This window comes from Mycteria americana, chromosome 2 (genome assembly GCF_035582795.1).
Source record: "Mycteria americana isolate JAX WOST 10 ecotype Jacksonville Zoo and Gardens chromosome 2, USCA_MyAme_1.0, whole genome shotgun sequence".
Taxonomy (NCBI): domain Eukaryota; kingdom Metazoa; phylum Chordata; class Aves; order Ciconiiformes; family Ciconiidae; genus Mycteria; species Mycteria americana.
This window is the reverse complement of record NC_134366.1, coordinates 127,360,944-127,381,535: the sequence shown is the minus strand read 5'-3', so window position 1 is coordinate 127,381,535 and position 20,592 is coordinate 127,360,944. Positions and strand designations below refer to the sequence as shown.

Genomic DNA, 20,592 nt, shown 5'->3' with positions numbered 1-20,592 from the left:
TTTAAAGCAAGATAACTTGGGTTTTCTGTAATCCTCTGTGCCGCCTGGCTTCCACAGTCTTTGTTTCATCTTGGAGAGCATGGATAAAGTCCCAGTCTCTGTTTGCAGCAGAGCAGAACAAGAGCGTGTCTGTCTCGGCCCTCCTTGTGCTCGCGGTGCTGCTGGCACCAGCAGTTACAAAGGCACGCAGCAGTGGCTGGCCCCCTCCCCAGGCGCGCGAGGAAGGGCGAGCGGCAGGAGAGCTCTTCGTCCAACAGCTCTTCCCCGAGCTCTGCCATCCCCAGCAGTCTCAAAGATAGATACCACGGAAGATGGAGCCCGGAGAGAGACGGTAGCTGTAGATGTCTTCAGCTGTTTTACAAATCACTGAAAGGCACTTTTACATTTCTAGTCAACAGTACAGCCTTAAAGGTAGCCAAGTTTCCTGCAAGAAAATAAACAGTTTTGGCACAAAAGTGAACAAAATAAACTTAAGCACAGTACAACGCAACCACCCCGGAGTTAGTTTTTCTGGTTTCATTTCCCAGCGTTTCTGCAGCCTAGCAGTCTGGAGATAAAAATGCATAAAAAATGGTAACATTAAATAAAATATCTTGTGAAGATCATAGAAGACTTCACCATATAAGCCACTTCAAAAAGAGAACCAGTAGTTGATTTTAAATTTTCCCGTGGTCTGAAGACCCTGGAATACGCATATATGTAACACTTGCATGTGCAGTAACGATAGAAGTAAGTCGAAGATTTTCCTCTAACTTCTGTGCGTTACTCTTCATACCACAAATACCCATCCGTGGTTCACAGGTGAAAACTAAAATAATATATAATCAAAGTTGCCATCTAATTGGATTTTTTTTAACATAGGGTGCATTTCACAGGCAAAGTTCCTATGCTACATTAAAGAGCGAGAAGACGCAATGCAACCCCTTTGCTCAAAAGCGCTTTGATGAAGGAAAGGAGACGTTTTCTCTACCAGCTGTAAATGTAAAGGGAAGCAGCACACGTAAATCCATCTGCCCCGAGAGACGCCAGAGCCTCCGACCTGCGCACCGACCTCCAGGCCTTTAAACCGCGCACCCTGCCCGCCCGGGCGCGCTGCCAGCGTCTCCCCGCGCCTTCCCAGCCCCGGCGGTTCGCGGGGACACCCACACCCACACCTGCGGGGCCGCCCGACGGCTCCCCCCGGCGGGGCCCTGCGCGGCGGCGGCGGCGAGCGGGCTGCAGGTCGGGCGAGCGGTCGGAGGGTGGAGTGAGAGGGACAGGCTTGGCGGCGGCGGCGGCGGCGCTCCCCGCCGGGCGGGCGGGCGGGCGGCCCGGCACTTTCCTTTTCGGCGCGGGGAGGAGCGGCAGCTGCGCAGGCGTTGCTCGCACCCTGTTGATTAGTCAGTGCTGGGATGGCGCTTCCTGGGCCAGGCGCGGCGGCGGGCGGCCCCAGCCGGTCCCGGGGGGCGGCGGGAGCAGCAGCAGCCGCAGCCGCAGCAGCAGCAGCCGCCCGGCGGGCCTCCTCCTCTGCCTAGCTCGGCATGTCCCGCGGCGGCCGGCGCTGAGCGAGGCGGGCTCCCTCCCTCCCCCTCCCTCCCCGCTGGCTGCAGCCCCGCCGGGTGGGAGCACCCCGCCGGCGCTGCCTGTCTGGCTCCCTCCGCTCCCCTCCCCGGGCCGGGAAGATGGACCCCGGCCCGCCGCTGGGCTGCAGCCTCAAGGACGTGAAGTGGAGCGCGGTCGCCGTCCCCCTGGACCTGCTCGTCAGCACCTACCGGCTCCCCCAGATCGCCCGGCTGGACAGCGGTGCGTGGGGCGGCGGGCGGGCGGCCGGCTCTGCCCGGCGGCTGGTGGGGAGCGGGGCCGGGCGGGCGCCGGGCTGCCGGGCGGGCGGCGAGCGGCGGGGGCCGCGCCTGGGGCGGGCTGTCAGGCCCCCGGGTGCACCCCCTTTCCTCCCGCGGCGGGAGGGAGCCGGAGAGCTCCGCGGCTCCCCGGAGTACTTTCCCTGCGGTCCTGACACCGACGTCTGCCGTTACCGGGTGCCGGTGCCAGGCTTCGACTCGCATCGGAGCCCGAGCGTTGCTTTGCCTCAAAATATTTGGGCGATACCCCCCCTGCCCCCTAACCGCCTGTGTCCAGGGGAGCGCGGTGTAGCGTGTTGGCTGTCAGCTGCCTGCCCCTGAGAAAGGTCCTCGCAGTCTCAGATTAAAACGTGGAAGGGCAGGCTTGAGTACTGGAGACCTAATATTGTGATGAAGTGATGCTACACCAAGGCCAAATAAGAAGGGATATTAAATAGCCAAGCGGGCTAAATCTCAAATGTAACACTTCACTAAAAAAGCCACGGACCTGTAAAAAGAGGAGTAAGGTAAGAAGCCTTTACAGTCCCCAGATAACTTTTTATGACTCTTCACTTGGGTGCTCACCTGCAGTTCCCAAGTCTGCAGCTTTTTCTTTACTCCAGGAAATAAGAAACGAGTCGGACAGAACAGCTACGACAGCAGGGCTTTACCTTTCCGAGATACGTGTCTTAGAAGGTCATGCGTCAGCCCAGAGAACTGGGGAAATCTGGGGAATTTTTTATAAAGGCTCAGACAGCCGCTTTATAATAGCGTGTATGTGCGTTGCGTGGTAGCTCTGTGAAAAGTGTCCAGCTCTCCTGTCTCTAAGGGAATGCAGAAATCAGGAAAAATTTCCAGGCTTTTTAACTCGTTAGTTTATGAAGTCACCTTGTACTTACACGATGCAATAGAACAGTTCTCTTGGAAAGTTTTGCATTGATTGGAAAAGTTAAAAATGAGCACAGGCATCGTCCTCTGTTACTCCCCAGCGTGCAGGTCAAGACCAGGATTGGTTTATTACTTAACTGCAGTTCCCATAATCCAGTGATGATTCAAGCCGGGGCTTTTTTGACTTTGTCCCTTGATTATGCAGTACTTTTCCTATCCCTTGTAGTGCTTCCTCAGAGCTGGCACTCAGGAGCAGGTTAAAGAAAAGCTTCTTTGCCTTTTTAACTACAGCTGGCTGTTCTTCATGCTGTCAAATGTATATTGTCCTGTGAGAATGGCAAAGCTGGTATGTTAAGGAGTTCCTCGTGGTAATACCTTCTGTCACTAGAAACAGCTAAGATGGCCTCCAGTCACTGCACTTAAGGCTGTCAATTTACTTGAGATTCCTGGCAGCGATTCAGGCTTTAATAGGGTGTATGTATTGATGACTTACTGATTTCCCTCTCTGCATGTTATACTTCCCAATCTCCCTGCTCCTCTTGTCTTCATTGGAAGGGACCTGAAAGAGCTTCGTGGGTAGAGAAAGTTTATGGGTTTTGAAGCAAGTAATTTTTTTTTTTTTTTTTTGGTCTTGTGTCAGACCTGGTGATGGGAATATGCCATAATTGTCGGGGAGACGAAGATGCTGTGGATTTGGTGCAAAGGCTTTTTTGTCCCATGTGCCACACTTAAAGCATATGCACAGGCAAGTGGATGTAAACAAAGCTGAGCTCTTTTGCCCATGCCCTGAGATGGCCAGACGTGAGGCAGCTGTTGGTGTAGGTGTCCTGCAAGTAATGGTTCAACCCCACACTAAACTCTGCTGGGAGGCAGGCTCAGGTATAGCACTGTGCTAAGGGCTTTGGGTTGGCGCTGGCTGAGGTCTGGCCAGTTCAGCGTGCAGACGGAGGCTCTTGGGTCTGCTTTTACCTACTCGTACGGACATACCTTTTAACTTCTGGGACTACAGAGGGCAGACGAATCAATATTTTATAAAGAACACAGACGCCATGGTCTTGGTGGTACGAAGAGAACGCTTTTTCTACTTCCAAAGGAGGTTGTCTTGCAATAAGAGAAAGCAACCGTGAATCAGCGCGTAGCCTCCTAAAGGAGGAAAGTTGGGAGTGTGCAATGTTCGTGGAAACGACTGCAGCACCTGCCATCATGGGATGGTTGTTCTGCATCCCTGTCCTTGTCTTGCAAAGCTAACAAGTGGAGCTCTGTCAGAGAATTTCTTGATGCAATACTGAAGAAAATAAATGCAGTGTCCAATCCAAATGTGTGTCAATCCAGTGCTCAGGAACTTTAAGGCTATCTCTGTTAACCGAGTAGCGTCTTGTGCGAGTTTTATCAGGATGCAGCTCTTGCCTCCTCCGCACCACTGCAGGTACAGCCTGCAGATACACATTGACGGGTCAGTGTGCAGTTGCACGGAAATGGCCTCGTCTCTTGTTGAGGTGCTGAGTTCCTCTTCAGATCGGTGGAAGCTGCATGTCTTTCGTGCTGTTGGAAATAAAACCACCTGTAGATGTCTGTCTTCAGTCACCTTTTGATTTCATGGTTGGCTTCTGTCTGTAGCAGTGAGTTGTTTTAGGCTGGTCGTTTCAGTCATCATGAGGTTTTGTGAAAGCCAGAATTTGTTTCTTCTGGAGGACCGGGATGTAGAAGAAGATTGAAAAGCTGGAGGTGTATCTTCTTCAGAAAGATGCCAGCCTTACCGTGTTGATTCTACATTTCTTAGGGAGTTTAGCATGTGGTGAATAATGTTCTTAGATAATACCCACACAAGATCTCCAGTTTTTCACTCTTGCTTCACCTTCAGGCCTTTTAGTTTGAAGGGAGAGAATGGGTATGATGAATGCAGTTTTATTCTTTGAGTTTGGATGTGCAGCTCCTGGAAGAATGCCCTTAAGTAGTTCAGTTTGATTTCTTGACAAGATGAAGTTATGAAATATTTATGCACACTAAATTTGGTCCTCTGCTAAGAAGGGAGGGGTTTTCTTGATGGTATGGGATAAAGGAGGAATGGGAAGAAGTAGTCTGTTGTTACATCAAGGTATAGTTGGAGTAGTTAGGCAACAGTGCCTACCTTATACATCTAGAAATCATAAATATGTCAACTTCTGTTTTTTCAGATGAAATTTTAAGACTGTTTACTTGTGTTCCAGGTTATGCTTTTGGATGCTGTTAAGTTATAAGTCAAGTTTTTTTTGTTTTAATCTGTTCATATGTTTTAATATTTTGCTGGTGAATATTGTCTGCACAGTAGTAGACTGCAAAAAAAAAAAAAAACCCTGTCACCCTTGAGAGGAAGCAAATGTTTTTTCTATGGTTTTTTTTCCCAACATATATAACATCTTAAATATTTCTAGAGGATAACTGAAATATAAAACTGCTAGAAGAGTGCTGAACACCATACCGAAGAAAATGAATGGACTTTATCTCACGCTATGGAATTCACTGAGTGGGCTGTTTCAGATGAAAAGGAGCAAGAGAGGAGCAAGCTTTGTGCTGTGTTTTTTCTGTCCTTGCCCCCCCGCCATCCTGATCTGCTTTGTCACAGCTGAATCCCACCCCGGTGGCACCGAGAGGCTTGTGGGTGGGTGGAGTGGGGAAAAGATTTCGCTCTGGGAACCCGCAGCAGAAAGATCTTATCGGAGTGTGGTTGTTCCAACAGGGCAAAAGGTGAGCGTTGCTGGTCTCTGAGAAAACACGGATGCACGTGAGGCTTGGGTTGGCTGTCTTCAGATCATCGGTAGAAAAGGCTAAAAGCAAAGCTATGACTGTATTTTGTTGCTAATGCTGAAATGATGATGTGCATAATTATCTCAGGGCTTTAAATTTCTGGTAATTATTTTTCCAAGGATAATTTTGGACGGTAAAACAGAAATGCTATCAAGGTTAAGATCTGGAAAATACTGCTTTGCATAGAGCCTTCAAGCTGAGCTTTTCTTCCGAAGCTCACTGCTCCCTTCAGACTCCAAGAGTCTGTCATTCTTCCTCTTCGCGGGACTCCCTTTCCCCCAGCCGCTGTTGCTGTGTTTCCACAATTAAAAAGCAGCCTTTGCTAGTAGGTAGTTTTCACCCACAGACTGGGTATGAACTGGAAGACTTCACAGAACTTCACAGCTTGTGTACAAAGACTAAAGTTTCTGGGATTAAGAGGGCATGTGGTCCTCTGATTTTTTTTTTTTTTTTTTTTTTTTTTTCCCCCCACAAGCGATAAACATATTTATACACGCTCTAAAAAAAAAAAAAGGATGATTTTATGGAAACTGGTGCTCTTGGGATCAAACATAGTGGCAGTTGTCCTCAACTCATAGAGAAGTGATTCCCTAGTGTGCATGGTGGGGAAACCACGCTGAACTTTTCTAGAAGGGAGACCATGGATTGCAATGAGCCACTGAGACCCCGAAGGAAATTCTTCTCTATGCCTTGTAACTGTGTGGTTGTTGTAAGATGAAACGACAGAATTAGTGGCTATAAAGAAAGGAAAAATCTATAAAATAGGTAACAAATTTAAAGGGTGATTTCTTCTTTCTTACCCCTGAGTGAACTCCTGTGAATATCAGCAGTGGGTGAATAGCGAGTTCGTGCTGCTATTGCTCCTGGGGATGAAGAGATTTTATTTCCTTGCTTATTTATTTTATTTCAGGTTCTCTTTTTCTCTCCCATTTCAAAACTTTTCATGGTGACGTCCGTCTACCCCAGCCATGTTCAGGGCACTATTGTTCCCTGCAGCACATTACTGTAGGGCTTATTCCAGTTCCAAATATCTGGAAACTGAACACCCTCGCAGCTTATCAAAGAACATCGTACTCAATAGAACAGCGTGGCCGTGTACATAATGAAAATTTCATATTGCGTCACTCTGCAAATGCGGGTTATCTGTGCAGCTGAACAATACTTTGGAACTACAAAGAGACTTATTCTTTTAAGGTCTGAATGCTGCTATCCGTGCTTTAATTGTCTTGAATGACCTCCTTCTTTCGAGAAGCTAGTGCAGGGTGTCGCAGTACTCTGCTATTGAATAAGTCTTTAAAAGGAATTGTGTGGGGGTAGGGCAGAGCTTTCAAGTGGACCAAGAAAGAGGTTTCGGATATGATCATACCCTGGCCAACGGCCGTGATCTGATTTCCCAATCTAGGTGTGGCTGTCTGTGTACCGTGATGTGGTAGGTGACAGTTCTCATATATGGGGCAGACAGACAAGTGTCTCTGATTCGAAGGCAAAAATCCTCAAGATATACTGTATCCACATGGCTTGATGTCTTCCTTACATGCTGAGCAGCTTTGAAACTCCAACTGTTTCTACTGTGTGTTCTGCCATTAAAGTATAATCTCAGAAGCGTCTCCTCCTTGCTTCCCCTTCTTTCCTCCTTTACCTTGTGGTCTGCTGTTTCCATCAAGACAATTGAATGAAAAAACAATTGACAGGTTGCCACTAACCACTGCTCCTGGGTTTTTGTTTTGGTTGGTTTTTTTTTCTTTTTCCCTGCTGGCAGAGATGTGTTCCAGAAACATTTTAGTGCAAAAGCTTTTAATTCATTTAAAATCTGCAGCTACGGAATGGTGTCTGTGAAGATTATAGTGCCCTCCTGGAGATGGAGGCCAGTAACTTGGCAACACCTATTCCCAGGAGTAGCAGAGGCTTCCAATGAGGCAGATAGAGTTCAGCAGCATACCTGTTTTGTACCTAAAAATCCATTATTTCTTTGAGCTGCTTTCATGTTTGGCAATGATTTAATGTACAATAGCGTGTACTGCGTGTTCTTTAACCAGTATGCCATTTACACTGCACTGGACCCTTGGTAGTGTGGTAGGGCTGCTAAGATGCAAAATAGTTGCCTTGCTCTGATTTCTCACATACTTAATAAATGTTCATATTCTTTTCTGCCATAAAAGGTGTGAAACTTACAGCTCTTCGTTTCAATTTCTAAAGTTTTGACTCTGTTAGGTGAAGCCTTTGTGTACATACCTGGACAAACTCTTCCTGAATAATTCTGTAGTTCAGGTATTAGAAGGTGAAACACCATTAGTCTTTTCTTAACTGGAATTCAAGTGCTATAACTTTAAATCCATGGATAAAGTCCTAGAGGAAGCTTAGTGCCTTGGCTTTTTTTTCCTCTCTTTTTTTTTTTTTTTCCACCTCCATTTAAATTACATGTAGCTTTCAGATAAGGCACAAGATATATGTAAAATCAAAGGAATTAAGGTGTCTTGAACAGTTAGTAAAACCCTTAATCTTAAAACAAATGTGGTGTGATGAATCATATGCTGCTGTTGCAAGATACGGTAGTAAGGAATGGTACAAGTCTAGCATAGGAAAGAAGGGTTTTGTTGTTTTATGCTTTAAGTGCCGTTCTGGGACTAGGTGTTCCTGGCTTCGGTTATTACGTGAATTGGCACTCCCTGTAATAGCCCAGCAAAGGCAACTCCAGGGAGTATGCCAAGACGAAGTGCTGGAGGGTATTGGACAACGTGGTCTGGTGCTCCAGGATTCGATGGAGGTTGTGGGAAGAAATACAGCATGTTCCAGTCATTCCAGCGGTGGTTTGTCAGCAGCGAAGGGCATGGGTGTTGCTGTATTTCCTTTTGGCATTAGGAGTAACAAGTTGGTTGGATTAGGGAAGCTTAAGTCTCTCCCCTATAGGAAAATATTCATCATCTTAATGTGGATTGCATATGACTCAAAACCAACCTTCATAAAACCCAGTCAGCCAATATTTCAAGTCTGAAATTTTTGCTTTTAATGGTGCTTCCCCTTGGAACAAGTTTTACGTAGCATTTGCCGTCTGCGATTTTCATACCATTTACAGTATGAAAAGCTTGTGGAGCTAACTTCGCTGCACCTGTAAGCCAAATCTGCTAATCTGAAGGCCTGGCGCAGAAATGTAAAATCGAGGTGCATAAGCAGATTGAAGAGTGTGTCTTTGCTGAGGATCAGGGCCACGTCTGCTTTGCAGTCTTTGTGGTGGTGTGCATGTCAGCATAAAACTGTTAATATCGCAGCTTTGCCAAAGCACCTGCACACTTGGCTGAGGCATTGCATCAGCAAGAAGAGCTGCTCCGTCTCCGTATCTCCTGTACTGCTGCTGCATGGTGTATTGCCCCATCAGGCTCGTTGCCGCGCGCTGGGGGTTTGAAATGTCTTCCTGGGGGTGGGGAGGGTTTGGCGTCTGACCTCCTCATCCCGCAGTTTGCTTTGGTTTTCAGTTTGTGCAAAGGAGCGATCAGAAACTTGGCCTTCAGAAAGAGGTCAGTGGAGCGTCTGTTGGGGAGGGGGGTGGTGGGGAGGTAACTGCATTTAGCTCATACAAGGCATTAACACCACAGCTACTGCAGTGGCTGACTGTAAGTGGGAGAAATGAGCATAGAGATGTTACAAAGGTTGCAGGTGGGGAGCAAGAATTGCCAAATCCTACAGACATTCGCAGACCAAGCCCGTTGTATGGAGGGAGATGCTCCTGAGCCTGCAAAACAAACACCGAGTGTCTGGATCAAGCTGCGATGCAGACCCAAAGCGACCAGTGAGAGCTGCTGGAGCTGTGGGTTCAGGGGGCCTGGGGAGCCCCGTGCCAGGGGCCACAGCATACGTGTGCTCGGGCGAGGGCTGGTGTGCTCTCAGCAGAGGAGTGGATGCTAATTTTACCATGAAAAGTAGCAAATCTTGTGGCAGGGAAGGTGACTTGGAGCTTCTGGGAGGTGCAAACCTTCAGGAAATGCAAAATTGTTTGAAAAGTGCCCTTGTTGTTTGTTGGCTTTGTCTTTCCTGGTGTACAACTGGTGCAAGTTGTAATCATGGAGTACCCAGACTCATGCATGTTTCCTTGGCCTGGGAGGGTGTTGCTGGGCTCCTGAAGAGAACCAAGGATAAAGATTTAAGTATGGTCTCGGAGGCTGGAAGATGCCGGAAAGCTCAACCTGGTGAAGTTGATACTGGAATTGCTTCATGCCAGGGCTGAACCTTAGTGACTCAAATGTAAATATTATGTAAAACACCACATGCTGCAATCATATTTGTGAAACGAGCAGGGGAAATCTTTCTGGCAAAGTGGTGGCGGCGAGGAAGTTGGGGAGTTTCTCCTTACAGTCAGAGCTGGGGGAGCGGGAAGAAAAGCTGAGTAAGGGACTAAAAGCCCCCTTCGACAGGCCAGTGCGTGCCACACGCTGCTCTGCTTGCTGTCTCTGTGCCTTCATGGCAGAACGTGTACCTGGCGTGGGTGAGGATGTAGTTCGGTGGGCGGCACGTTTCCAGGGGGAGGCCGGGGGGCTGTGGCCGTCAGCTGGGGGAGCACCGGCCGCCGGCCAGGGTGCAGTGCACGGGTGTGCCTCCTCCGAAGGCGAGGTGTTGGACGTGAGGCTGCGCGGGGACGTGGTTCCCCTCTGCAAGAAGGATACGGGCTAGTTGGAGGGAGTCTAGAGATTAACCACCCTAAACTGCTTATTCACTCTGTTCTGAAGGGAGAGACCGTGTGCCCAAGACTGACCCGAGGGTACGAGCGGAGGAAGGTCCCCGTGTGTTTTCTAAGCGGTCACTTCAAAATTGTGCCTGCTGGCCTTATCCGAGCATCCCCCACCTCGTCGTGCTGCCGCGGCTGCTGCTGAGCGCTGAAGCGAGCTGGGCTGCCGGACTGAAACACAGCACGCTCGCCTCGCAGCTGCGTTTGTAAGAGTCGTACAGTCTAAATACCCAGTTACTAAATTACTTCCAGGAACTATTTCAAAGTAATCCACAAATGCTTGGATACCCCCTCCCATGTGTTTGTCTCTCTGCTTGCATCTTTTTTTTGTTGTTGTTGTTCCAACTGGCAGTTTTACTTATTTGCCCCACTAAAAGCAAGCACTGACTTGTTCTTCCTGGCACCTCACCCTTTTGGAGAAAGAGGGAAGGTCGGGGTGGGAAGATGAAGGAAACTTTTTATCTAAGAGAGGGGAAAAAAGGCACATGTGCACAGATCTTTTCTTCCTGTCCAGCTTTCCTGTTGCGTCTTTCAGTGGGTCCCTTTGGGGCATGGTTGGATTCAAGGAGACCTTGGCTCCAGTCTGCGCCATTCAGTCGATCCCATTCAGGCTACTGTCCGGCACTTGTGGGCTTGCAGTAGGTGTTGCAAGTTATCTGCGGTTGTTTCCAAGGTCGCTGTAAGGTAAAACACCCAGTACTGCCTAGCAGTAGCAGAACGGAGCAGTGCAAGGAGCTTCTTCCATTTTTCTGTTATCCTTTCTTGCCTTCAGATAGGATAGTCCTTCCTTTCACCTCTTCCAGCATTACTGGCACGTGCTGTTGTGTTCTTGTCCTGTCCTCCAGCTTCTTACAGCTCTTGTGCAAACTCTGCTTCTCCATCCCTCTGTGCCCTCATATTTTCCCTCAACTTGAAGGAAATCTGGGTGTTTCTTGGACCAGACAGCAGCGTGATGTTTGGTTGTGCATGTACCAGGAGCGATAGCTGTGTACGTGCTACCAGAGGTGAGAAAGCAAGCAGGGAAAGTTATTTCAGATGCTTCTAGAGACTTGAAAGTTTCTGGTCATTGAGACCAGAAATTGGAACTGCAACTCATTGCTGTTGGAGGGAGACAGGTGTTCTGAGCTTTGCTGCAGAGAGGCGATTTATATCGGTGCAGATAACGTGGGATCTCCCTCTGTGGAGTCTTACACTTTGCTGTTGATGTGCTGTTTGGTTTTTTAACTTCAGTAAAGGGAGTTTTGCTGGCAGGACTCAAACGTGAATTGGTCGTCTTTGCATGTAATGCTTCCTTTTGTCAGCCAGCACTGACTGCTTGCTTGGCTTACAGAAAGTGAGTGGAGATGCTATGTATTTGTAAGAATAATAGTAATCCTTGACCATTTGTTGTATGATGTGACTAGCTGGAAGGAGAATCTTATATGTATATCCTTGTTGGAAGGCTGTTTTCCAAAACATTAAATTATTCCTGCTTTGTTCTTAACAGTTTTGTTCAGGCTTCTATTTATTAAAAGGTCAAAATGTCCCTTTTCCTCTTTGAAGGGGGCCATAACCACACACATTGGGTAATGTCTAAGATCTTATCTGAGTTGCATTTATGTGATTTCATTATGGTCAGACTTTTTTTTCTGTCTTAGTCTCTGAATGTGAAGCTACATTATACTCATAGCAGGAAAATACAGAAAGCATCAGTGCGTATGTGACTCTGAGAGATGATAGGGTTCCATATGAAAATACAAAATGGGACTAGTTACACGTGTGTGTTATTGCAGTCACCGACCCCAGGATGTGGCTGTAGACAAACAGCAAAGCTGCAACACCACTGCAGCTGAATGTGGGGCAAGCTGGAGGAAAAGATCATTTCTGTTGCATGTTTTATGGGTTGCATTGTCAAACATAATTTGGGTTCCTGTCAATATATAACAAAATATCTTAAGACCAAATGGCCTGTGGGCAAAGATAAATGTGCCCTCAAGGGGAAAGTGAGGCATGACGGGCTTTTCTTCACTCTGTTCTGCATGCTGCTCAACAAAAGTAGAAGCTTTCCTCTTCACAGGAGGGGTTTTATTTTTTTCTTTTTGTGCCGCCTTAAGATGATCAAGATACTATCAAAGGGATGTCATTCACTTATCCCTTATGTTTTATTAGAAACAAAGCCATTCTTTTTATACCTTACAGTTTAAGTGTAGATTTCTCTGAAACAATGGAAATAAATTGCACTGGGGATTGGGATTGTTTTTGAGCAGAAAAGAATTAGGTGCAGCTTTGATTGCATTCCTCTTGTTAGTATTCCCATATTGCTCAGATACTCTTACTGTACCAGGATGTAGCCAAACCAAACAGGTGTCTAATTACAGTTGAACATCCAAAATTTCTGTGCGTGTATGCGGTCAGGCTGTGTTTGAAGAAGCATTACCCTCTTAGTAGTGATATTTGAATTTTTCCAGGTTGAGCAGAAGGGGTAGGATGGACATGGCGAAAATGCAAAGGCATCGGCAGCCCCGACAAGCGGGTGCCATGTGTGCACAATCAATTAGTGCCTGCGCAGTCTCCAAGGGCACGGGGAGATGGGCCAGGCCACTGGGCAAGCAGCCAGGTGGCAACCCGACTTCAGAGCAGAGCTGAACTTTTGCTTGCTTCCAGCTGTTTTTATTCCATCCTTAATCCAGGATGCAAAAAAAATCAGAGGCAAATTAAAGTGTAATGATGAGTTCTTTCAAAGCCAAAGAAAACTATGCTTGAGCAGCTCCTGCATTTGGGCTACTTTATTTTTAATTGGGAGCTTGTCCAAGATGCCCCAAGTTCAAACAGGGATCACTGCTGTGCAACACAAAGCAGCATAGTGTCTCTTTAGGACTTGGGATATATAATGAGAGGACTGAGCATGTTTACTTGGATACTATTTTAAAATATCATCTAATTATAAATAACTGTCAATGAGAGCTCCCCAGCTCTCATGCTGTGCCCAGGAAAAGTCTGAATGAATAGGCTGCTTTTCTGTCCGCCAGGGCAATCTAGAATCAAATTCTAGGTCTTAAATCCATGAGGTTGGTAGGGTTAAAATTTTCTTCATCGGCATCCTGAATCTGGGAAGCTTTAGCCAGACTTCCCTGACCAGACTCCCAATGATTGTACGTGGGGAGAGATGACTTTTCCAGCAGCTAAGGTGCACAGCCGCCTTCAGTTTTATCAGTTAAAGCAACCATTCTGCGTCTGTGCTTGGAAATAAATAAGAAGCCAGTAAAAGCATGTAGTGCAATGCTAAATGCTGACCTTCCACCTCTAAGTATTAAGCTTCTCCAACTAGGCACCTGATGCTAAACAGGCTCTTGGAAGTGTATCCTCCAGTGGACCTCGCAATATTTATAGATGCATCGGAGTAGGAGCTCTCTAGCATGAGGAATGCTTGCCTCTAATGAAAGAAAACCTCGGCTCTCTTAATGAAGTATTTAAAGGAGCTGATTTGGATGGCAGCAGGCTGCTCAGAAGTCTCATTACTGCTGTGTTTTTCTTTTGATCAGGTAGTGCTGTCATTCTCTTTATCCGTACCTATCAGACTGCTTATGAAAGCTACTCTTTGGATTCCTCATTTCCAAACCTGGTGCCTTCATTGCAAAGAGCAAATAAATATTTTAAATCTCCCCCCCCCCCCCCCCCCCCCCCCCCCCCCCCCCCGGCTTTGGCCATGAGAATTCAAAATGGAAAATAAATAAACTAAACATGAGACTGACATAGAAAGTCCTTTCTCTCCCTCTCTATGGTAACACTAAACTAGGCTGGAACCTCTCTTGCATGCAATAAGAAGTTATTTAGCTTTCTCCTTCTCAGTATTTCTAACCTGTGATCATTTTAAGCATAGTTAAACTTGGCATTCTTTGCTCTTTATTCTTAACACTTCAGATTTGTGATCTTAGATGACTTCAAAACCAGAAAACTTTCTTCCATAAGAATCTCAGTTTTCAATTAATTGAGTGATTCTAAGATTTTTTTAAAATTTTTTTCTTTAAAATATAAGATACCATGATAAATAGTCAGCACCATTCAACATGTTGCAGGGTATCGTAGTAGTTCAAAGAATTGCTAAGACTTTCTAGGGTGGTTTGTAAGTAACCATGGTGATTGACTGTTCTGTTGGATCAATTTTACAGCTAAATCTGTCGTGAGGATACAGCAAATCTGCAGTTACATCTGATGATGTTCAGCATTAATAAGAATAATTATGATAGCATCAGAAAGTTACTGTGTTTTGGAATGCAAATGTTAAGATGTTGTTGTACTGAGTGGTTTTTTTCCCCTGTGTGGGGGTGGAGAGCAGTCTGTGTTGAAAGATGTGTTTTGGCTTGTTTGGCTTGAGTTCATAAAAAGTAAGGTTTCTCGTTCTGGGATGTTTGTTCTGAAGGCTTGAAACAAACACAAACAAAGCTCAATGAAATCTGTGTTGTTACTCTTCTTTTTTTTTTTTTCCCAATAGTTTTCTTATGAACACAAAGAAAGCAAGATGCCAAGGTTCAATCTGTGAGATTGCTAAAGTCAGCAGAGCATTTACCATTAGCGGCAGTGGCACCAGAATTCCACTTAGTGTTTGTTTAAAATATGTGTGCTCTTCTTCCCTGCAGTAGGTCAAACAGGTTTTTTTGGAGACTTGCTGAGGTGCTGTCTCTGTGTATTTGCAGCTAGAGAGAAGCTCGTCTTGGAACAAACTGGATTTTTCAGTGGATTAATCTGTCCCATAGCCTTGTAACAAGATTATGGTTTATGTTGATTTGTTGCAACAGTACTGGTATATCCAGTCATTCCAATAGCAAAATGCTAATCCTAAAGAAATATATCTGTCGTCTTGCTGGCAGGCATAAAAAGAATAGGGGGATGGGAGTCTCTGCTCTCTGGTTAGGTATTAGTGGGTGATAGCTTGAGTTCAGCATCAGCTGGATTGAAGCAATTTGATTGTATCAGGCTTTTGCAGAGGGATTGGAAATTGCAGAAATAAAGCCGTATCTCCTTTCTCTTGGCTGTGAAATATTTAATGGTCTCCCAGGGCAAAGTTTGATCACAGTACTGTGAGGCTGAAGGACTACATCAATGCACAAAGTACCACAAGTAGGGATGTTAGGCATTCTGAGGGTGATGCTGTCCTTGCCCCTTCATCACTAAGCATGTAGGGTCAGTGAAGCAAACTGGATGCCCTGTTGTTCAGACACGACTGAAAATTCTTGCAGCGTGGCCAACCGTAGCCAACTACAGTTGTGTTTCATTCGAGGAAAAAGGTCTGCAGTGGGGAGAGGCTTAATCTCGGACAAACGATTTCTTGGGTAGATGCATCTTGCCAAGCTCTTCATGAAGCTGCGAGAAGATTCAGTATCTCTCCCTCCACCATCCAAGGCTGAGGCAAGTGGTTGGTAATTGCAGAGATCATGTTTCCTACATGATCTCTGCAATGAAGTACCAAAGAGGTGGTCCAAAACTCTCGGTGAGTTTGTGAGGCACAACCTGAGCTGGCTTCAATGCCTGGGCTCTCCTGTGGCTCCAATAAAAATGTTTTTTTAAAATAAAGCAGGCACTTTTTTTTTTAGGCTCTTTTGTAATGTAAAAAGCAACTCTGAAGACCAACTGGTTGAATCTTAATTTGAGAGACAGCACACAAGATTTTCAACTAATTTTGCCTGATATTCCCTGCTTTAGTTGTGACTTTTCCCCTTTTCTTGCTTTTGGCAAAGGAAGAAAGAATATAAGTCATCTTAAAATCAAAATGAGTATGAATCCTTATGCTGTCAGGGGAAGCCTTTCATCCACTGAAAGATGTGGAGTCTATGCAGTTGATGGAAGGTCAAGTCAATATTACTTTGGATTTCTTTGGAGAGGGGTGTTCGATTGGAGTTTGAATCATGACAGAAGTACTGGTTGATCCGGATAATAGGAACCAACACAAATGAATGTGCTGCAGGAATGGAACAATTAAATGGAAGCACGTATTTAAAACTACTTGGGAAATTGTTTGAGAAGGAAGAGGGGAAACTGAAAAGTGAGGTTGATTATCAACAGTCCCAGATATAAATGCAAATTTTTATTCCAGGGCTTTGTGTTGCGCGCTCAAAAGGTTTTGTAGCTAGGGATAGAGCCTTCTGCTTTCATCTTTTCCATGGTGTTCAGACACAGACAGTCAGATGAGACCACTGTCAGGCTTTCCTAATGAATCTGCCCACTTTAAATTAAAAATTTAGTACACTACGTTTTATAGCCCTGAGATGTTTAAACTTTAACGTGGGCTTGGTTTGTTTTGGTTGTGTTGATTTTTTTTTTTTTTTTTTTTTTCCCTTTCCCATCTTGCTCCTAGAAACTACAATATTTGCTCCTAGGAATTACAATATTTACCCTTTAGCTCACTGGCAGTCTGTATTTAGACTTTGCATGATACACCCCCATGCAAATTGTTTTGCTTTTCTTTAAACAGTGAAGTTTGTCTGATTGGCTAGATAATTTTTTTTTTAATCAATCTTTTTTTGTGTCTGTATGGAATGACAAAGTGAGACTGATAACATGGAGAGGCCTTCAAAGCAGATTTTTCTTTGGTAGTAGTAGTGTTTTCTACAATTACATGCTCTTTTTACTTCTCTCCCATTAGGCATTTTATGCAAGAGTAACTCTTCCAAGCATCTGTTCAGTCATAGTGGGAAAAAAAAAAAAAAAAAAAAAACCATAAAATTTTCAATCCTTGTAGATCCAGTGTTCATTAAAGTTGCTACAAGTGGGGTTCTTCATGTAACAAAATATTTCTGGGGTTTTTTTTCCTTTCTTTGTTAAGGAACATTATAAGGATGTGCATTTTTTCTATACAAATTCCTGCTGCTACTTCAAACTGGGAAATTCAGATGTTGTCTTCCTCCTAATGAACTTTTTCCTTTGACCTGCAGCACAGACCAGTGCAAGTTTTATTTTTGCGGAAGAAATAGCAGAAACTGGCAGGCTGAACAGCTCATTGAGATTTGACTCAGTAGCCCAGTACAGTGCCAAAGCTTGAGCAAGCAAACCACCCTAATTTAATATTTATTAGTCTTTGACATTCATTGAGGTATGTCTCCGTAGATAAATACTCAACAGATACTCTGGAGTATGATGCAGCACACAGAAAACAAAAGGTTTGACTTCCTCCCTCCACCGTCCCTTGGAGTTCAGATATAAGTTATTTGTCATGAGGAGAGGTTGCATGACCTGCTAAATAATAATAAAATAAAATTAATTGTCCTAATTTGAATAGTCAGACTTAACAAGAACTTTGTGTTTCTTCACCCAAAATGTAAATTCCAAACTCAGCATTATAAAAGAAGAAAGCTTTAAGTAGTGAAATGATCTGTAGGAGAAGAGGCGCCTGTTCTGCCAGCAAATGTTGCTGTGGTAATACGACTGAGTGCTGGAGGTGAAGGATCCGATGTTGATGGCATTGTGGTAGATGGGAGGTCAGATGGAAGCTGTCCTGTGCACTGTTGCAGTTTCAGTCTGCTTGAAACAGCAAAACCATTCGATGACTTTCCATGAAGTCCGTGCTTTTAAAGGAAAAAGGGCATTTGCTCACTTGTTTCTTTCCTCCCCTTGATGACAACTGCTGTCAGATGGTCATGTATGACAGCACTGCAGGTATTTGATTAACAAACAGAATATAGTAGGCTTGTCTTCTACTGAGTTGTCACATACTCATTTCTTTTGTTTCTCCTCCATTGCATGTATTAAAACCAGAGAGGGTTATTTAGGAGCGCAGTCTTGTCCCCTAAGTGAAAGAATTCATACTGCTCTTTGAATTCAGACTCCAATAAAAATAGGTGCTAAGCCTCAAAGATATTGGAAAATTGACTACTCGGAGTTCTCTTCCAGTTTTGCCCATGCCAACAGTTTGGGGGGTTTTTGTGTATGTTTTTCAAAGAACTTGTGCTCTTACTAACATAAAAGCAACATACTCAGTGCCGTGTTTCTTGAATGCTAGTGATGCTTCCATGTGTCCCTGCGTCAAATGAGACCAAACTGAAGTTAACAGTGAAAAATCTTTGTGATGCAGCGTGACGGACACCTTGATCGTTTTTGGCTTACTTGTTTTGTATGGAGCAAGGAGTTGCTGTCTGCTGTTTTTTTGTGGACGGTTATACCTTGGTTTTTGTTGTCTTGTATTTCAAGAGATCAGAAGCCCAAACAGCCAACTGGCTGAACAAGAACCAAAGTGTTGGGAGCTCTTTGAAGACTGTGTAAAGGGCGAGCCCACCAGTGAAAGGAAACAGATTCCCAGATGAGAATGGCCCTGAGTTATGACTGATTTTAAATTTTTTTTTTTTTTTTTTTAAAGGCAGAAGGATGCTGTGGTACCCAGCCTGGTTTTTAACACCTGGAGATACCACAGAGCCTACCTTGGAAAGGCTGCAGGTACCTGTGATGCTCACAGACCCTCATTGCCAAGGAGGCTGAAGTTAGCGTGCGCAATGCCCGCAGTTTGTAGGTGCTCGCTGTGCGCAGCCGGGTGTTCCTGACCTGTGTGTGGTCTCTTCAGGTATGCTGTCCCATCAGTGCTAGGCCCTGGGCTCCCCATTTTTGGATGGAGAACCCTCAGCTTCTGTGCTGAGAGGAGGCCTTGGCTTCAGCTTTTACGTGCTGTGAATCTTCCAATAAGTTGAAACTGAATTCATCTTAAGGTGTTACCTCTGTGGGAGCTATGTGACTAGCAAATGTTTGCAGAACACAAGTTGGCCTTTCCAAAAACCAGACAGCTTTCACTAGTTGACTGGTGTACAGTGTTGTAGATTCCTTATTTTGGAGTGGAAAAGCAGCACTGGCATTTATATTTGTGCTAGCAGTGTGACCTCCTGCTGACCTGAAACATCTCTTTGCACAGAGCCATGAAGTCCATAATACGGTCTTCTTTTTTTTTTTTAACAATAAGTTATAACTTCATTTCATACTGGCTGGGGCTGTGCTTTGTTTTTCATGATGCTGTAGGATAATGCTAAGGTGTATTTTAATGCACGGCTTGCTGGGTCCTCAGCCAGGGAAAGTCCAGTGAAGCAGATACTGTGTAAGTAAGGCTCCTCAGTGCAATGATAGCATGATAAATAAGTAAGAACCTCACTTCTTTCTTTTTTCCGGCTTCTAATCATTCTGCTTTCTCTTAGCTTCCAGTTGTTGCAAAATAAACCTTGGTTGCTAGTCTTCCCGTGTAACGCTAGCCACATGCTGACAGTTCTTCTTAGCTATTTCACAGCAGACATGCTCACCTGACCAGCCAGCCACTTCTTTTTGCTGTTCCACAGATTAACCCTTCATTCCTAGCAAATGTTAGTGCAAGCTAGAGTGGGGATAAAGTTGAAGTTACTCATTTGTGTGGCTTTGTAGGTACCTGGCTGAGCACCCACTGAAATGATTTTTAATGTTGCTGAGATTTTCCTGTGTAATGATATGTTATGCGATTGTGGAACATTAGGTGGAATAATTAAACTCACCACCTACTTAACTGACCAAGGCAGGCTGGGTGATGCACTTAATTGTATGGCATCTGTTACCTGCATGCAGATGGTGTCAGGCTTAATGAAAACACATGGCCCAAAGTCTTGATGAGTTTTCCCTGGGGTTTCGCAGGCACCTACTTCACCAGCTATTTCACAAAAGCCATCTTAAGTTTCTTGTGAGCTTCTAGCTCTTTTCTGTAAGCCTTTTTGTTCCAGGAAGAGCAAATTCTGCATGCTTGAACTGATGTGCAGGGGACAGCATTAAGCTCACTTTACAGTCTTCTGTGATGAATGAGATGAGAGGAATGTCTCCATAACCATCTTCCTGGCAGGAGGAGATGGTATCTAGTTCATCTGGCGTGTGTAAATGGTATCTGTTACGTTGCTGGAACCTTGCATGCGACTTCTCTTTCTCTGAATTGCTTGTTACCTACTATTTTAATGTCTCCAGACGCAAAGCTTATGCTTTAAGGCAGTGATGCAAACTCGTAGCCAAGATGACAAAGTGTGTGGCATTATAAAGCATTTATATTCCTGTAGATCGCTGCTTATTTTTAGCAGTGTAGTTTCTGTGAGTGAATGAGTCATGTTGGTCTGCACATTTTGCAGTGACTTGAATGTTATTTTCTCAATACAAGGAGGAGAACCTTAAAAGTTGGGGTTTTGTTGATTTTGGTTTGTTTTTTATTTCTTTCATTTGTTTCGTGACTTTTCTTTAGTGGTTGGTGTTGAAAAGTCATTGCTGTCTTGGGCAAACCGGAATATGTGGAACCTGCATGAATTTTCGTTTATGGACCGTAACAGGCCAAGCTTTAACTGTCCCAGAAGGAGGTGGGAGTGCTCAGAACCTTCAGAACTGGAGTGGTCTTCGGTTCTACTCCTGAGGCTTTACTCCGGGCATTTGGAA

The 20,592-nt window shown here is 45.1% G+C and overlaps 1 protein-coding gene across 1 annotated transcript in view; it reads left to right on the top strand.

The window, feature by feature from the left end:
- Positions 1–1,359: 1,359 nt before the first annotated feature.
- GAREM1 (GRB2 associated regulator of MAPK1 subtype 1) overlaps positions 1,360–20,592 on the top strand; it is a 105,823-nt gene continuing 86,590 nt past the window's right edge. The window contains exon 1 of the mRNA XM_075494562.1: positions 1,360–1,782. Within this exon, the coding sequence (XP_075350677.1) occupies positions 1,662–1,782 (121 nt within the window). The 5' untranslated portion in view covers positions 1,360–1,661. The remainder of the gene's footprint in view (positions 1,783–20,592) is intronic.